The sequence below is a fragment of the Myotis yumanensis genome, unplaced genomic scaffold, assembly GCF_028538775.1.
Source record: "Myotis yumanensis isolate MYYU_CA2020_CCGP unplaced genomic scaffold, mMyoYum1.0.hap1 SCAF_10, whole genome shotgun sequence".
In the NCBI taxonomy this organism is placed as follows: domain Eukaryota; kingdom Metazoa; phylum Chordata; class Mammalia; order Chiroptera; family Vespertilionidae; genus Myotis; species Myotis yumanensis.
In genome coordinates, this window is record NW_027223761.1 from 41,074,298 (window position 1) to 41,092,214 (window position 17,917).

The window sequence follows — 17,917 nt, forward strand, 5'->3', positions numbered from 1 at the left end:
TGAGATAAAGTGCCCTCCTTTGTTTATTTCCAGTTTGATGAAGGCGATGACATGCAAGTGAAAACAGGACGAGCACATGGTAAGACCTTTAACGGAAATGAAGACTCCATGGATGCTTGACTGGAGTGGTAGAAATAGAGAAGGCAAAGATAGTTCTGATTTTCTAATGGCTGGGTGGTATCAGTTGTTGCCAACAAATAAGATATATTTGTATGGAAAAGAATGGGAGAGCTTACTGAATTTAGTTTGGGGTATTTTTATGTGTTCTTATTTCAATACCTCTATATAAAATACATAAGGTATTCAAAAGAGACTGTAGAGGAAAAAACACTGTATTCCAGTAGAGTTCTCTACTCTGAAGTGGCAGGTTCCAGGCAAGAGAAAATGCTGACTGACTCAGACACAGACAAAACAGCAAAGCTCAGGGTGGCAGAAGAAATAAGGCACTTACATGGTTCAGAAGCAGTTGGAATGATATTGCTAATAAAAAATTAGAGAAGTCTGGGCAGGTATTTGGATTACCTGGCAAACTGCAGAAGATAATATAAAGATTTCAAAATAAGCCTGGGAGAAGACAGAAAAACTTTCGAGATAAGAGGGGTAACTGTACAAGGAGACCACGATTTGGGAGTAGTTCTCTATAATTTCCTCTGTGTGCCACATTCTATGGCTCTGACTGGAAGCTTCCAATGTTAAGAAGTCACTTTACTGCTTTTCTCGTGGTACACATGACATGTTATGATCTTGTAAGTGCTTCTTTTCTCTTGGTGTAGATGACATGTTACTATCTTGTAAGTTAGTTTATAAAAAACTAAAAGATGATTTTAAAATATTTACATATATTTACCTAGAGTGATTATGCTTGTTTGTAATCTTAGCTGGGTTAGCCTTTTGTATGTTTGATTCTCCCAGAAGCAAATATAAGAATGGAACTTGGCCAACCAAATTTCCAAGTTGAAAACGATCATTTGAGAATTTGCAATCAGCAAGAGTTTGATAAATACTTAAAATTTCTTCATACTCTGAATGTTCACTATTTGCAGGTTTTGTCCTAAATTCTTGTCTTTGTCTTGGGTTATAGACTTCATCCTCTTAGGCAGTAATTTTCACAACAGTAAGTTTCTTTATTGTGGCTACAGTTTAAGCTCTGAATTTTTATAAACTAAATAAAAAATCTTTAACTTTTAACAAGGAATAATAGACCATTCCATCCCCAACACACAACACACACACACACACACAACACACACACACACACACACACACACACACACACATGCATTATTTATATTACTCTTCTACACAAGGAATCATTGCATTAGTAGTATTTACCAATATATCTTGAGTTTTTACATCAGTGGCATTCAGGACCATAAATAGACACCCTGAGAGCAATTGTAAGTTTAAAATCATGTTAAGAAGAGTGAAGTACATATGCCAGAATACTGATAGTAGGAAGAACCTGGATGCTAGGAATAACAATAGGGGGTCAGTGAGCAAAACAAAAGGACTGGGTCAGAGCAAGATTCACAAGATACTACTCCTGCTGCTGAGACCAATAGCGCTGAATTGCACTTACTTTGTCCTTCACTATTATCAGTCAGGTAAGATGCTAGAAACAGAGGCAGTGATGTCTGCGGCTGGGAGTCAGGGCTTTGCAGAAAATAGTCTGGGCTTATTAAGAACTATTTTTTTATTTGCAGCAACTTTGAATCATTTGACAGCATGAAGAACTAATATATTCAATTTTTTTCTGTTTATGTGATTGTGTTATGCTGTATATCTTCAGGTCTTCTTAAGGAATTCATTGAAAATAGGGACAAATTTGTCTTTGATTAATGAGAGGGCATTGATTAGCTTTAATTTTTATAAGTACATTCTATATTTTTGGTTAGAAGATCTTACTCTAAATTCTTGATTACTTTGATATGCTCACTATGAATGAATATTATTATTATTTTTAAAACACTTGTAGCTTATTGTGTGTGTGTTTATGTATACGTACCCACACTTGATATCAATTTGTTTGAAAAGAGAACTTGTTTTTTTCTCTAAAACTGTTTATCTCACAGAATCCATGTTGGCTTTGACATAATAATGAGGCTATGATATTACTAACCGATGCTAATTGGAAATAAAAACTACAGTGTAGAATTGAAAACAATTCCAAAACATAGGAAAAAATATCTGAAAGATTTGAATTCAGACTTCTCATTTGCAGGTGAAGATGCTGAAACTTAGAACGGCGAAGTGGTATACCTGATTACTGACAGAGGTTTAGGAGGAGTCAGCCCTCCAGGTAGGCTATTAAATCATGCGTCTGGACTTCCTACTTGCTGGGCCATAGAAGAAGCACTTTGTTACACTGCTTTCTTGTACCGGAGAGTTAACTGGCTATTGTGTACATGAGCATGCAACTTACTGAGTTTTAACATGGCAGACAATTTTACATATCACTACATCTCTTCTTTCTTCCTGGTTGGTATTCCTGGTTTGCAAGACTTTCACTGCTGGATTGGCATCCCTGTCTACCTCCTGCTTGTCCTGGCTCTGCTGGGGAACAGCATAATCATTGTCACCATCAAACTAGAACCTAGCCTCCACCAGCCTATGTATTTCTTCCTTTGCATGCTGGCAATAATGGACATGGGTCTTGTCTTGTCCGTAGCCCCCAAGATGCTTGGTATCTTCTGGTTGGAAGCTCATGGGATTGAATTTAATACCTGCCTAGCACAAATGTATTTAATTCACACATTTTGCATAATTGAGTCAGCCCTCCTAGTTGCCATGGCCTTTGATCGGTACGTAGCTATTTGCATCCCACTGCGTTATACAACCATCCTGACAACAACCATGGTCATTAAAATGGGTCTGGGTAGCATGACCCGAGCTATCCTTATGGCTTTGCCCTGTCTTATTCTGATTAAGAGGTTACCATATTATACCAAAAATGTCATCAATCATACCTATTGTGAGCACATGTCTGTGGTGAAGTTGGCCAGTGCCAACACTCTCGTTAACAGAGCATATGGCATCTCAGTGGCCCTTTCAGTGATGGTATTGGACCTAGGGCTCATAGCCACATCCTATATCAAAATCCTCCAGGCTGTCTTTCAGCTCTCTTCCCAGAATGCCCGCTCTAAAGCACTGGGCACCTGTGCTGCCCATGTTTGCACTATTCTTGCCTTCTACACACCTGCACTATTTAGCTTCCTAACTCACCGCATTGGCAAGAAGGTACCTCCAAGCGTCCACATAATTTTTGCAAGTTTGTACCTTCTGGTACCCCCTACAGTCAACCCTTTGGTATATGGTGTCAAGACCAAGCAGATTCGTGACCGAGTAATGGGTCTCTTCTTCCCAAACAAGAAAATTTCTGAAAAATGAAATATATTCCATATAAGAATATGGAATACTCTTTTTAAAGATATATTTATTCTCCTACATCTGATCTTTTTTTTTTTTTTACCAACTCATGTTGGTAGAATCTGTCTTATGAAATCCTAGTGCATTAACAATACCTGCAACCTTGTCACCAACATGCTATTTCTCCATTCAGCTGTGTCTTTTTTCAGAGATATTTGATGCTGTGATTTATATTTTCTTTCTTTTATAAATAAAGGATTGCTTCCTTATTGGAAGCTTTCAATAACTGTTAGCAACAATTTTTATTTATTATTATTATTTCATACTAGAGGCTTGGTGCATGAAATTCATGCATGGGAGGGGGGGGGGTGACCCGCAGCCCAGCCTACACCCTTTCCAATCTGGGACCCCCTGGAGGGATGTCTGACTGCCCATTTAGGCTGGATCCCACCTAGATGGGCAGTCAGACATCTCTTTCACAATCTAGGACCGCTGGCTCCCAACTGCTTGTCTGCTTTCCTGCCTGATTTCCCCTAACCCAGCAGTTCTCAACCTGTGGGTCACGACCCCTTTGGGGGTCAAAAAACCCTTTCACAGGGGTTGCCTAAATGCATCCTGCATATCAGATACTTACATTACAATTCATAACAGTAGCAAAATTACATTATGAAGTGGCAATAAAAATAATTTTATGGTTGGGTGGTCACCACAACATGAAGGACTGTATTAAAGTGTCACAGCATTAGGAAGGTTGAGAAACACTGTCCTAACCGTTTCTGCCTGCCAGCCTGATCACTCCCTAACCACTCCCCTGCCAGCCTGATCAATGGCTAACTGCTCCCCTGCCAGCCTGATTGCCCCTCACTGCTCTCCCCTGCTGGCCTGGTCACCCCAACTGCCCTCCCTTGTAGGCCATCTTGTGTCCAAATGAAGGCAGCCATCTTGTGTGTTGGAGTGATGGTCAATTTTCATATTACCTCTTTATTATATAGGATTCTATGTTTATTGATAACATTTTAATATCCTCAAATGTGGAATGATTAGGCTAATTATTGTCACAATTTAGAACTTCTCAATACACTGGACAATGCATTTTATACAAAGAGGTGTGTATTTTCATTGTTATTTTTTCATGCTCTATTTAAAAGTTCTCTAGTAAAAATGATTATTTTCAAGTTTCTTTTGATTTATTATGGTAATAATGACTTAATTTTCATATAATGATCACTGTGTATTTGCCTGTTTACTGAACACTTTACACATATTTACTTCTTCAGTCACAAAACTATACAGTGAGATAGGTCTTTTATTATGCTCACTGTATCAATTAGTAAACTGAGACAGAGGGGTTATATAACTGGCACAAGGAAGTAGTAATGTAGAATTTGAACAGAAACTCAAGCTTCAGAAAACATGCTTTTTATCTTGCAATATTGTCTAGCATGATGGAAGTCTTACATTTATTCACTTTTATAATATTGAATACTCTTTTTAAATATATATTTATTCACCTAAATCTGATTTTTTTTTTTTTGGATATTGTGGTAGATTTTCTGGAGTCTCCTTGAACCCCTTATTATAATTATCAGGGATTATTTCTATATAACTAGATATATGTCCACTCAATGTAGCTTTTTATCACTATTATTATGATTTCCAAATTTATGTGAAATTTCCAGAGACACAAAATCCTACTTACTGACATCAATACCTTTTTGAAGAATATAAATTATTGGTCTTATTCATTAAGTGCTTCATTTCAAAACAATTAATTTCTTAATTAATAATATTAATTTTATTTTGTATGGAGCACAGGGGAATCTACTTTGGGCAACTGTATAAATGACCTGTGGATTACATCCTTTTACATTTTGCTCATTTCATTGGGTGAGAGTTCATGAGTTGGAAATTGGTGATTTTTGACCAGAGTTGATATGTGTTTTTTAAATATTTGAAGAATATTTGTGTGTGTTCAAATAAATTAATTCCTCAAACCTGTCTTTTTATGTGTGTGATTTTGTGTGTGTTTGTGTGTTATTGTTGTTGTTTTGCTATGGAAATATTCTTGTTTGTTTTTGACTACATATGTATCCATTTAACTTTTATATGCCTTATATAACAGTGTGTTTCCTTACACTAATGTAATTCATTCATTTCCTCAATGAGTATATCTTGAGAGGCTTTCTCAGATATTTGAGAGCTAGAGCTAGAGGGAGAGAAAAGTCAAATTCTAATATTGATTCCATCACTAATAACTGGTCAGTTTTATTTTTAAATTTGTAAATTGTGATTTTACCATTGATTGAATGTCAAAAAATATTTTTTGTACTTTATAGAATCAGAGTCAGGATTAAATGAGATAATGAATGGAACACAAATATCACAATGGTCAACAAAGCCTTCTTTCATATCTACCTGTATCAATGCCATGATAGGCATGGGAAATATGAAAATAAATTAGCAAAGTTATTTTTCCAGGTGTCTAAATTGAGTTCCTGACTAGTTATCTCTACTGAGAGATCCTATTTCTTTATTTAACACTTCCAAAAGTGAGCATTTTGCTCTTATTCACTCACCCAAATTATCCTACAAAATCTCTTATCTTACTAAGTCACTGAAATCAGCAATAGAATCAGTAGTGTCATACAGTATTTATTAAAAGTCATATATATGCTAAAAACATATGAAAAATAAAGTGAGAAGGAAAAGTAAAAGAATTAAGTGAAAAGAAAGATAATCTAGCATCTATTCTAGATAATGTAGAAAAAGATAAATTTAATATAATATAGTTATTTAAATGTGTAAATAATTATGGAACACCAAAATAATACGGTGTCTGAGAAAAAAAAATGTAATTAAACATGTTTAAAGAGATATCAAGAAAAGCCTGAGTTCAGTCTTAAAGAGTAATAGTAATATTATCAGGAAACAGGGCAAGGGTTTCCAAGTACAGGTAACATCACAATGAATGTAAATAGGCCAAGTAAGAAAATTGAACATACATCCATAAGTCAGTAGTGTCATAAAAATACAATTAGAGAACTTCAAGGAAAAACATATAATTAGAAAAGCAGCAGGGACTTTCAATAGGATATATAGTCTGTCACACTATGAAGGGCACTGGTCACCTTGGGAAATAAAGAACAGTGTAATGACACTGATGAGAATATCCACACAGTCTTGTACACAATGATTAACCTTGAATCCTGGTAATAAATCTAGTTCAAAACCTGAGTATTTTACTAAATGGCTACATGTTATTTTCCCCCTACAGAGTCTAATGTTACTCTTGATCAATCACACAGAATATGAACATGCCAGGTCTATGAGACAACCTATAGTACTCAGACCACACCAGCTTGAGGCTTCTTTCTGTGAATAAAATCTGACTTGAATGTCACCTTATCTATCAATTTATGGAAGCTTTTGCCCTATACAGTAAGTCCTCATTTCACATCATTGATAGGTTCTGAAACTTCTACAGAAACAACATATATTGGAACCAATTTTAACCTTAGGCTAATTGACGAAAACAAGAGTTAAGTTTCTATGGCTTCTCATCCACTTTATAAAACTATGGTGAATGAAATGACATTATTCAAGAACATGCTGTAGTGGCAATTAGGACAAAGATCACATGATCATAAAAGCTTAAAATATTTACTCTGTCCCTTTACAAATCATTTCTTCACAAGTTGAATAGGTGAAGTTCATACGATTTTTGGGTTGATGAAACTATTTTGTATGAGACTGTAATGGAGAATACACGTCCTTATACACTTTTGAAAAACACAAAACTTTAAACCACAGAGTGGCCCTTCAATTAAATCCAATTATTGAGGATGTTGGAGGGTTCTCAGAGAGATGCCGACTATAACAAAAAAAGTCCGATTGTATAGCAGATGAATGAAATAACTTCCCTGAAGGTGATGGTGGGAAAAGGCACTGATCTAAGTAACTTTGGAAATAAGTAGAGTGTTGGAACTGAAGGGAAAAGGGCTGTCTATAAACCCTTTACTCCAGTTGACAAAGTTTTTATCACAGAGGAAAGGATTATCATATCATAGGGGGCTTTAAACTGGAAATTATCAATGAAATAAATGGGTAACAGATGGTTGAACAAAGGTGTTTCACTGTTGAAGGAGAAATTTACTGATAATCATCAAGAAGAAGAGGCCAGAAATATTCAGGTGGTAATGAATTAAAGTGGCAAATTGCCGAAACCGGTTTGGCTCGGTGGAAATAAAGTGGCAAATATTAGTAGGAACTGAAAATTAGCTGAATTTAGATATAAATGATTATATATTGAAATATTTATTGATATGTTCACTCACATAGGTTAGCATACACACAAAATTCCTTGTTCTGTCATCAGAGAACCATATATAAATATAGGTAGCAAGCACCAAGCATACCTGTGGTCCAGTTCAGGAAATATTCAAGATAATCCTAGAGCAATTTTTAATGCCATAAGGTAAGTCACACACACACACACACACACACACACACACACACACACACACTCACACACACACACACAATTGAATGATAATGCAAATTAGAAAAATGAGGAAAAAGAGGAAGGCAATTACTGAAATCAAAATAAAACAAAAAGTAGTTAGTACATTATCATTAGAATTCTCAAGTTCATACTGGATTTATTCAGTTTTTAAAGAACACCACAAACAACATTTTGAATCAGAGGCTAACCAATTACATTTAAGTGTGTTTTTAAAACCCTTTCTCACTGAAAGATTGAGGAAAGAATTTCACAGACTGAATAAAAAGTCTTTATGATTCTTCTGTCTCTTATGGCATCTATTGATGAATTAATTCCTCATCCATGAAAAAAACTGAAATGGTTTAAATAGCATTTAGAGCCTTAGTGTCTTGAATGCAAACTTTTTTTTTTGCACACAATGAACTGCAGAAAGCACAGAATTTTACTAAGAACAATGGTTAGAGATCTCAGAGTGTTATTTATCTATACTAATGAAAGGGTAATATGCGAATTAGACTGGATCCAGCAGACATCTTCCAGATGTCTGACTTCCTTCCAGACAAAGCCACCTTGGCAGGGGCCCAGGCAGAGGAGGTTAGGGGTGATCAGGCCAGCCAGGGAGCAATTACTTTGGGGCTAGATCAGGCAGGTAGGCAGGCAAAAGTGGTTAGTGGCAATCAGGCCATCAGGGGCACAGTTAGGGGCGATCAGACAGGCAGGCAGAGGCAGTTAGGAGCCAGAGGTCCTGGATTGAGAGAGGGGTGTCCAACTGCCGGTTTAGGCCCGATCCAGACTGCCAGATTGGAGAGGGTGCAGGCCAGGCTACGGAATCCCTGACCCTGTGCATAAATTTCAGGAACCAGGCCTCTAGTATAATATAAAATAAGAAAAAAAAAGTCAGGAAGCATCCTTAGAGTGGAAAATTTTGGATGCTCGATCTCGAATATGTGGTCTTCACACCATACACAATAGGATTGAGCAATGGTGGGACAAACAGGTAAAGATTGGACAGAAGAATATGAATGTAAGGTGGAATGTGGAAGCCAAACCTGTATGTAAAGAAGGAGAAGAAAGCCAGGAGGTAAAACTCAAGGAAGACACAAATGTGAGCAATGCAGGTGTTAAAGGCTTTCAGCCTGGCTTCCTTCTGAGGCAGACTGAAGACGGTTATAAATATTTGAATGTAGGATACTGTGATGAAGATTATATCAAAGCCAAGTACACTGAAAGCCACAAACAGACCATAGATCTTGTTGATTCTAGTATCTTCTGCTGCCAATTTCACGATGGCCATGTGCTCACAGTATGAATGGGAGACCACAGTGGTCCAATAATACTTCAACCTGCATTTAATGAGGATGATAGTAGGAGTCAAAAGAAGGGCTCCTCTTAGGGTCACCCCAACACCAATTTGAGTGAGAAGTTTGTCGGTAATAACAGCTGCATGTCTCAGGGGATCACAGATTGCCACATAGCGGTCCAGGGCCTTGGCCAACAGGATACCTGACTCAATGGCCTGGAAGGTGTGAATAAGCCACATTTGCAAGAGACAGGCATCAAAGTGTATCTTGGGCAGATGAAACCAGAATATTCCTAGCATTTTTGGCAGGATGCAGGTACTGAGAGCAATGTCTGTGGCTCCAAGCATTGCCAGGAAGAGATACATGGGCTCGTGGAGGCTGCGCTCAGATTTGATGATGACCAGGATCAGAGAATTCCCAAACAGAGCAACGATGTACATGGCACAGAAAGGGATGCCAATCCAGGCCTGAACAGACTCCAGACCGGGGATCCCCACCAGTGTCAGCACCGAGGGCATGAAGACTGTGCCATTGAGCTTGAACATGATGGCTTAGAACTCCCTGCTTTAAAGCTACTGATTCAAGGTATCAGTGTGGGTTATCTCTCTTCTATTTTCTGTTCTCACCTAGATTCTGCAAAATCAGAACTGGAAAACTTTTTACCTAATAGAATAACAGCCATATATTAATATTTGTTGTAGTTGCTTATCTAGAAATTTTTTTATCACAATCTAATTAACTAATAATATATCTATTTTTTCATATGTATACAAAAACTGATATTATTCAATATTATCAGTATTATTTTAGTAGAATAAATCAGTAAACATCAAAACCAAGAATATGGAATGTCAAATATACTCTGCAATATTAAAAAGGTAATTATATTTGTTCAGTTTATGATTTGATTTCTGATTAAAATAAATAACAGGTTTTAATATATTTTACAAGCACCTTTGGATACTACTAAACAACTCTGTTTCAAAGCTAATAATGATCTTGCTGTATGATAAAAAAGAATTTTTATATTTGCAACAACTTTTTTGGTTATTTTTCTAAATCCATTTAATTCTACTCCAAGGGCCTCTACTCAGGAAGGCTACACCAAGGAAAGAGGAATATAAATGAACAAAAATTATCCCCTTGTTTATTCAATTTCAACAAAAATATGAATCTACTAGTAAGTCTTAATGGATATTTTTGCAACAGGACATTAAATGCACATATATGCAAAAATTAGATGGTTTCCTTTAAGATTATTTTAGTTCTGAAGAATCAATAAATTGAAGAGGTACTGTCATTTCCTCTTGCTAATATTCTCTATGTCATTTTAATTAGCTCTATAATCCTGAGTGATAATTTGCAGTGTTTTGTTAATCAGTTTAAGAGATTTTTTTCAAACCATTGTCATAAGCCTTTGCATTCACATCTTTTTAAACTTTATTGTCCTGAAAAAAAATCAAAATGAAATTCTATCCAAACAAAATGAACTGTTTAAAGGTCTCTTCTAAGTTGATATTTGTGAGGAACTCTACATAATTTTCTTCATAAAACTCATGTTTTGTTTCTATAATCACACTTTACCCTGTTTTTCTTCCAGTATCAAAACATCTCATTTGTTGCTCTATCTGAATCCTTTTACACTGCTGATGCTGTGAATTCCATTAAGGACTATGTTCCTCTACATGGTTCTCTTTACACTCATTTTATATATCCCCTGCCCAGCAGTTTTGCCCAGTCCATAGTGTCACTAACCTCTTGGCCTTCTGTATGTCCTCTTTTGAAATGTGTCCATTTAGAGCCTTTGCCCATTTTTTGATTGGATTGCTTATCTTCCTTTTGTTAAGTTGTATAAATTCCCTATAAATTTTGGAGATTAAACCCTTCTCAAATATAACATTGGCAAATATATTCTGTCATGCAGTGGGTTCTTTTGTTATTTTGTTGATGGTTTCTTTTGCTATGCAGAAGCTTTTTATTTATTTTTTTATTTTTTATTTTTTTTTAAATATATTTTATTGATTTTTTTTTACAGAGAGGAAGGGAGAGAGATAGAGAGTTAGAAACATCGATGAGAGAGAAACATCAATCAGCTGCCTCCTGCACATCTCCTACTGGGGATGTGCCCACAACCCAGGTACATGCACTTGACCAGAATCGAACCTGGGACCTTTCAGTCCGCAGGCCGATGCTCTATCCACTGAGCCAAACCGGTTTCGGCAGAAGCTTTTTATTTTGTTGTAGTCCCATTTTTTTATTTTCTCCTTAGTTTCCTTTGTCCTAGGAGATGTAGCAGTAAAGATATTGCTACATGATATGTCTGATATTTTGTTGCCTATGGATTCTGTTAAGATATTTATGGTTTCCCATATTATGTTTAAGTCTTTTATCCACTTGAGTTTATTTTTGAATATGGTGTAAGTTGGTGATCTAGTTTCATTTTTTGCATGTATCTGTCCAATTTTCCCAACACCATTTATTGAAGAGATTGTCTTGACTCCATTGTATGTTGTTGCCTCCTTTGTCAAATATTAATTGAGCATAATGGCTTGGGTTTATTTCTGGGTTCTCTGTTCTATTCCATTGGTCTACATGTCTGTTCTTGTGCCAGTACCATTCAGTTTTGAGAATAGTGACTTTGTAATATATCTTGATATCTGGTATTGTGATCCCTCCTACTTTGTTCTTCTTTCTCAGGATTGCTTCAGCTATTTGAGGTATTTTTTGATTCCATATAAAATTTTGGGGAAGTTTGTTCTAGGTCTGTGAAATATGGCGTTGGTATTTTAATCGGGATTGCATTGAATGTATAGATCTCTTTGGGTATTATGGACATTTTAAGGATGCTGATTCTACCAATCCATGAACGCGGTATGTTCTTCCACTTGTTTATATCTTTCCCTATGTCTTTTAACAGCATCATATAGCATAAGTACAGGTCTTTTACCTCATTAGTTAAGTTTATTTCTAGGTACCAATGGTAAATGGAATTCTTTTTTTAGTTTCTCTTTCTGTGAGTTCATTATTGGTGTATAAAAATGCCATAGATTTCTGGATGTTAATTTTATATCCTATTAAGTTGCTGAATTTATTTACTAAATCTAATATTTGTTTTGCTGTAGTCTTTAGGGTTTTCTATGTACAATATCATGTCATCTGTGAATAATGACAGTTTTTCTTTTTCTTTTCCAATTTGGATACTTTTGATTTCTTCTTGTTTGCTCATTATGGCTAGCACTTCCAGTACTATCTACAATAATAAAAACATAATATGCTAATTAGATGGGATGTCCTTCTGGACATCCTTTTTTCTTGAGAACCTCTTAGTGGGTGGAGGCTGAGGTAGAGGTGGCAGAGGCCCCCAGTTGTGGCAGGAGGCAGGGTCCAAGGCAGAGGTGGCTGCCCTGGGGGCAGGGGCCAAGGCCCTTGCACAAATTTTGTGCATTGGACCTCTAGTGTTGAATAAGAGTGGTGAAAGTGGGTATCCCTGTCTTGTTTTTCTTTTTAGAGGAAATGGTTTTAGTATTTTCCCATTGAGTATGATGTTGACTGTAGGTTGGTCATATAAGGCATTTATTATGTTGAGGTATGATCCCTCTATTCCCATTTTGCTGAGAGTTTTTATCAAAAAAGGGTGTTGGATTTTGTCAATTGTTTTTTCAGCATCAATTGATATGATCATGTGGCTTTTGTCTTTTCATTTGTAGTTGTCTTTCTTTGTAGTGTCTTTATCTGGTTTTGAGATTAGGGTAATGTGGCTTCATAGAAAGAGTTTGAAGTGTTCCTTCCTCTTGAATTTTTTGGAATAGTCTGAGGATGATCAGTGTTACTTCTTCTTTGCATATTTGCTAAATGTCCCCCATGAAGCCGTCGGACCAGGGATTTTGTTTCCTGGAAGTTTTTTTTTATTACTGCTTCAATTTCATTGGTAATTATAGTCCTATTCAGGTTTTCTGATTCTTCCTGATTGAGTTTTGGAAGATTGTATTTTTCTAGGAATATATACATTTTGTCTAGGTTTTTTGGAGTAGAGTTCTTAGTAGTAATTTTTAAAATCCTTTGTATTTCATTAGGGTTTGTGCTAGGCTGAGGGACTGTGGCATGTAAGGGTTACGGAGTGTGGGAGGGGGAGGGACTGCGGCCTGGAAAAGGTTACTGATTATGTCAGGGTCAGGAACCGTGGCAGAGAAAAATTGCTAGATTGTCTTAGAAAACAATGTGTTATGATTAAATCCAGCCAGGTGTGACTCTGTTTACCTCCCCTCCATTCTCATGAACTTTTTGTGAACTTCTAATGAAATGCTTTGTATTTTTTTTTAACACTGTTTTGCTATAAAGGATTATACTGCACCCTTGGTCTCTGCCACATGCCGCAAGGCTTCCCAGAGGGGGAAGGTACAGGGTGTGGTCAGCTGGCCAGCTTAATAAAGGCTATTAAATTTAAATTCTGAATTGGTGGTCTATCTCATTGAGCCAACCCATAGCAGGTTGGTTGTTACTTCCCCTCTTTGATTTTTATTTTGTTTATTTGGGTCCTCTCTCTTTGTTTCTTGGTGAGCCTGGCTAGAAGTTCATCAATCTTGTTTATGCTTTCACTGAACCAGTACTTGGTTGCATTGATTTTTTTCTATTGTTTTGTTTTGCTTTGTTTTTTGTCTCTATGTCATTTATTTCCACTCTGATCTTAATTATTTCCTTCTACTTATTCTTGGCTTTTCTTATTGCTCTCTTTTTAGTGCTTTAAGTGGTAGGATTAGATAATTTATTACCAGTTTTTCTTGTTTTTTGAAGTGCTGGAGGCTAAGAACAGTAGTTAGCATAATAAATTTGAGAAGTTCCTCAAAAGGCTGATGGACATCTTCAGTAGGGCTGAAGATCTGCATATTGTTACCTGCTGCCAAACAGCTGAGGGCAATTCCCCTAACCTGGTAATCCTTTATTGTTTACCTTTGATATGAATATCTGCTTTGCTAAAGGGCAAAATGTGTGAATAAAATGCCATGGGTCTGGACATTCGAGGAGCCACTCCACTAGAGAGCTGATTTCCATCTGGTTCCCCAAATGCCTTCCAAATTTATTTTTTTTTTGTCTAGTCTCTACCCATTTATGTTGCCTTCCCTTCTCCAGATTCCGGAATTTTGCTGAGAAAAGGCTGTGGAATTTTTGGTTCCTGAACGGGGACATCTGGAGAAGATTATTCGCCTGAGCAAAGGAAGAGGTCCACTGGTAAGGTGGGGATTACCAGTAGAGGTGGGGATCACCAGAAAATTCGGTGGGAAGATTCACTGAACATAAAGCTCGTACCAGCTTTGGAATTTGTGATCCAATGTGGGCGAGGACATCTTTTTCAAGCCAGGCTATTATGGGGAAGAATTTGATTAAAAGGCAAAATTATAAAGAAATTGAAATGTCAAAAGGTACTTCTCAAATGAGGCTGAAGTAAAAAGAGTGCCGTTGTCATATTTAACTATGTGGGTTCTTGTTCAAATTGCAAAATGACTAATTCATATTGGGGATCATAAGCCTGTAATAACTAAAGAGGCCTTGAAATCTCCACCTCTGGTGTGGAAAGGCACCACAGCTAGAGAGATTAAAGCTGTCAGCTCTCTTGCAGGGAAACTCTGATGCTTTGTTTGAAAATTACCATATGATGCCTTGGGACAGGCAGAATTTACCTAAAATAACTTTAAAGGGTTGTCAATGCTATAGGGAAAAATTTCCAGGAAAAGAACTGTGATATATTATCTTGTCTATATTTGGGTTGATCTGTCCTTTTTGTTTGGTTTAATGTGTTTATTGTTAGTTTATTAAGCATGCCTTCAGTTTGATTTAATAAGAAAGGAAACCTGGTGCCACCAGGCCATTTACTGAGTTTCTCCAAAGCAAACAGGATGTGGGGGTGGGGAGACATATAGCCTGTACCTGTCCTAGGAGACAAAGAAAAGTCTCATTCTCACCATGTTTTTTATTTCCCAGTCTGTCATTTAAAAATTTGGCAGAATTCAAGGGAGACATCTGGGATATCTGTATTTGTGAAGAGAAAAAGGCTGGTTTAAGAGAAAGGCGTGCCCCATCTGATCTTGGATGGCTTATTAAACTGAGCTCAGTCTCTTTACAGATGCTACAGAATAAACCCAAGACTGTTTTTTTCTTCAGAAATATGATGAAAATGACCCAAGGAAAAAATACAGGCTGGTTCTAAGCAACAAGATTAGTGTTTCCACAATAAACTGTAGTTTTTGAATAATAATGGACCACATTCCAAAGTTAACCTTAAGGCTACTAAAAGTCAATAAGTTATCTCTGTTACAGAATTTGCCAAAGTAAATGCCTTGGATAATAATAATTGTCTTTAAAACCTCAAAATTGTTAAAACATGGATAAATAAACATAACTAAAATGAAGGATTTGTGGTGGAGCTATTCAGTGATAAGTACAGGTAGATTGATGGAGGAGGAGGCTGGTCTCATTTCCCACAGCAGAAACTTTAGATCTCTAAGGAAAGAATGGGGTGATTTTACATTCAAATAGCTATAAGCTTGCTTCCCTGCTTCACCCTCCTTTCACCAGCCAGAAACATAGTTTTCCAAAGTCTTTGGCAACTTAAAACTTCGGAGTTTGCTAAATTAAATAATAAAAATTTATTAGATATCCAGGTATTTTAAAATAAGAAAATTCTGAAATGTTATTCTGAGTTTGCCTCATATGAAAAATCTAGAGGACAGAATTGAATATATTAATTAAATATGCCTTGTATATGTGAAATATATCCTTAAAAGTTGTTACTAATCTAAGAAATGCTAAGTATTTAACTTGCCATCTAAAATTTAAGGCTTCTAAGAGTTTAAAGTTCAAATTATGTTGGGAGACATTATATAGTTATAATAACAAAATGCATAAAGTAGAAATTTAGTTTAAGAAAATAATTCTTGTATTTTCTCTAAAGAAATTAGTGGCTTAAAATATATTGTAGTCATTTTGTGTACTATGTGTAGTAAAATTTCAACCTAAAATATAATATTTTATATGGTCTAATTAAAAAAGAGAATTAATTCTATAGTCTGAACAAAATTTTTCATATAAAAACCAATTTAAATTTAATGAATATCTTTTAGAATAATTACAAAAGGTATATAATATTTAAGGTCTCATATAAATTGTTATATGAGAAGAAAATATTTTTATAAGCAATTGGATTTCACAAAGGCCAATGTAAAAATTTGCATTCCTGAGACCTCCTATAACCCCTCTGTGTATGCAAATCAGCACTAGACAAAAAGAATGCTGTTCAAAAGTAAATTTTAAGCTTAATTAAAAAAAGAAATTTTTAAATCTCTTCTGCTACTATTTACATGGTAAACTAAAGGTTATTATCAAGCATTAAATCTAATCATTAATTAGTCACCATAAATAAAAAGAGACACTTAAAATATAGGCATGACAGTATGAGCCAGCATCTGAAAAGCAACCAAGTGTGTTGCTTGGTTTAAAAGAAAGAGAAAAGATTTTTAAAGAAAACTTCCTAAATGTGGCCTAGAAATTTCTCTGGGAGGAAATAAATGGAGGTTTCCTTCAAATATCTGAAGAACTGTAATTATAAGGTAATGTATTAGGTCTCAGAAAACAAAAGTGAACCATGAGCATTTTGTCTCCTTAACAAAGCTTATGTCATTGTGCTCAAAGACTGATAGCAGAAATTCAATTAGTACCATTTACTGTCCACACCCAAGGACAAATGAAGTTAGAAAATAAGCCTCCTTTTAGACTGATTTAAATTGGTAAATTAAAATAAATAAATATTTAGGGGAACTTAGTTGTACTAGGCAGGAACCTATTCCTGGAGCATTTACTATTTTTTACTGATGGTTCATCTCATAGTAAAGCTACTTATCGTGCAATGAATTCAGAGCAGTAATACTGCTGTATTAAGAATTGAATTAAAAGCTATTAAGCCTACATTGCTGGATTTTCAAAAGCCAAAATATTGTACAGTAAGCAAAAAATGTCCTCCTTGCAATTTAAAAGAAAAAAGGGGGGATAGTAGGGTAATCTGTAAGTAAATTACATCAAGCCTTAATTACTTTAAATTTTTCACCTTGACATTTTTTCACTTGTAATGCTGATAGCAAGACACATGTGGTGTCAGAATAAACCAAAGGAAAATGGTTTGGAAAAATGAAAAGATCTCGAGTCTAATTTATAGAAAGGTCGCTTTATTAACCTTTGGTATAGGATATGCTTATATATTTTCAGAAAACTCCAAGCCTGTGTGGATTCCTACAGCAATGCATCTGAGAGAGAAACTGACCAGCCTATTCCAGCCAGAGATGACTGTGGCCCCAAGCAACATGCTGACAAGACAGAGGAGAAACAGTCCAGAGATGGGGGATAGTAAAGACACCTTGCCGTGCCAGCAGTCATTAGCTGTGCATTTCTACAGGTTGCCCAGGAACAAGCCAAAGAAGATCAGACCTGCATTGCCATTGCTCACCGTTTGTCCACCACCCAGAACTAGAGTATCATTGCTGTCATGTCACAGGGGACAGTGATTGGGAAGGGAACCCATAAAAAACTGTTGGACAGTAATTGAGAAGGAAACCCACAAAAAAAACCTTTTGGACAGTGATTGGAAAGGGTACTCAAAGAACAGTTGGCCCATAAAGGAGCTTAATGCAGACTGATCCCTTTGATGCCTAGCAGCAATTTAAAAGGACATAAAAGAACTCAATCCTTTGAATTGAATTTAAAA

The 17,917-nt window shown here is 36.0% G+C and overlaps 2 protein-coding genes across 2 annotated transcripts; one reads left to right on the forward strand and one right to left on the reverse strand.

Annotated features, from left to right (window-relative positions):
• The first annotated feature begins 2,433 nt into the window (after positions 1-2,433).
• Positions 2,434-3,387, forward strand: LOC139018127 (olfactory receptor 52P1-like). The gene has a single exon (XM_070426769.1). It carries the CDS (start codon positions 2,434-2,436, stop codon positions 3,385-3,387), a length of 954 nt encoding a protein of 317 aa, XP_070282870.1.
• A 5,390-nt stretch (positions 3,388-8,777) lies between these two features.
• On the reverse strand, positions 8,778-9,713 carry LOC139018128 (olfactory receptor 52A5-like). The gene has a single exon (XM_070426770.1). The coding sequence runs from the start codon at positions 9,711-9,713 to the stop codon at positions 8,778-8,780; it is 936 nt and encodes a 311-aa protein (XP_070282871.1).
• Positions 9,714-17,917: the final 8,204 nt, after the last annotated feature.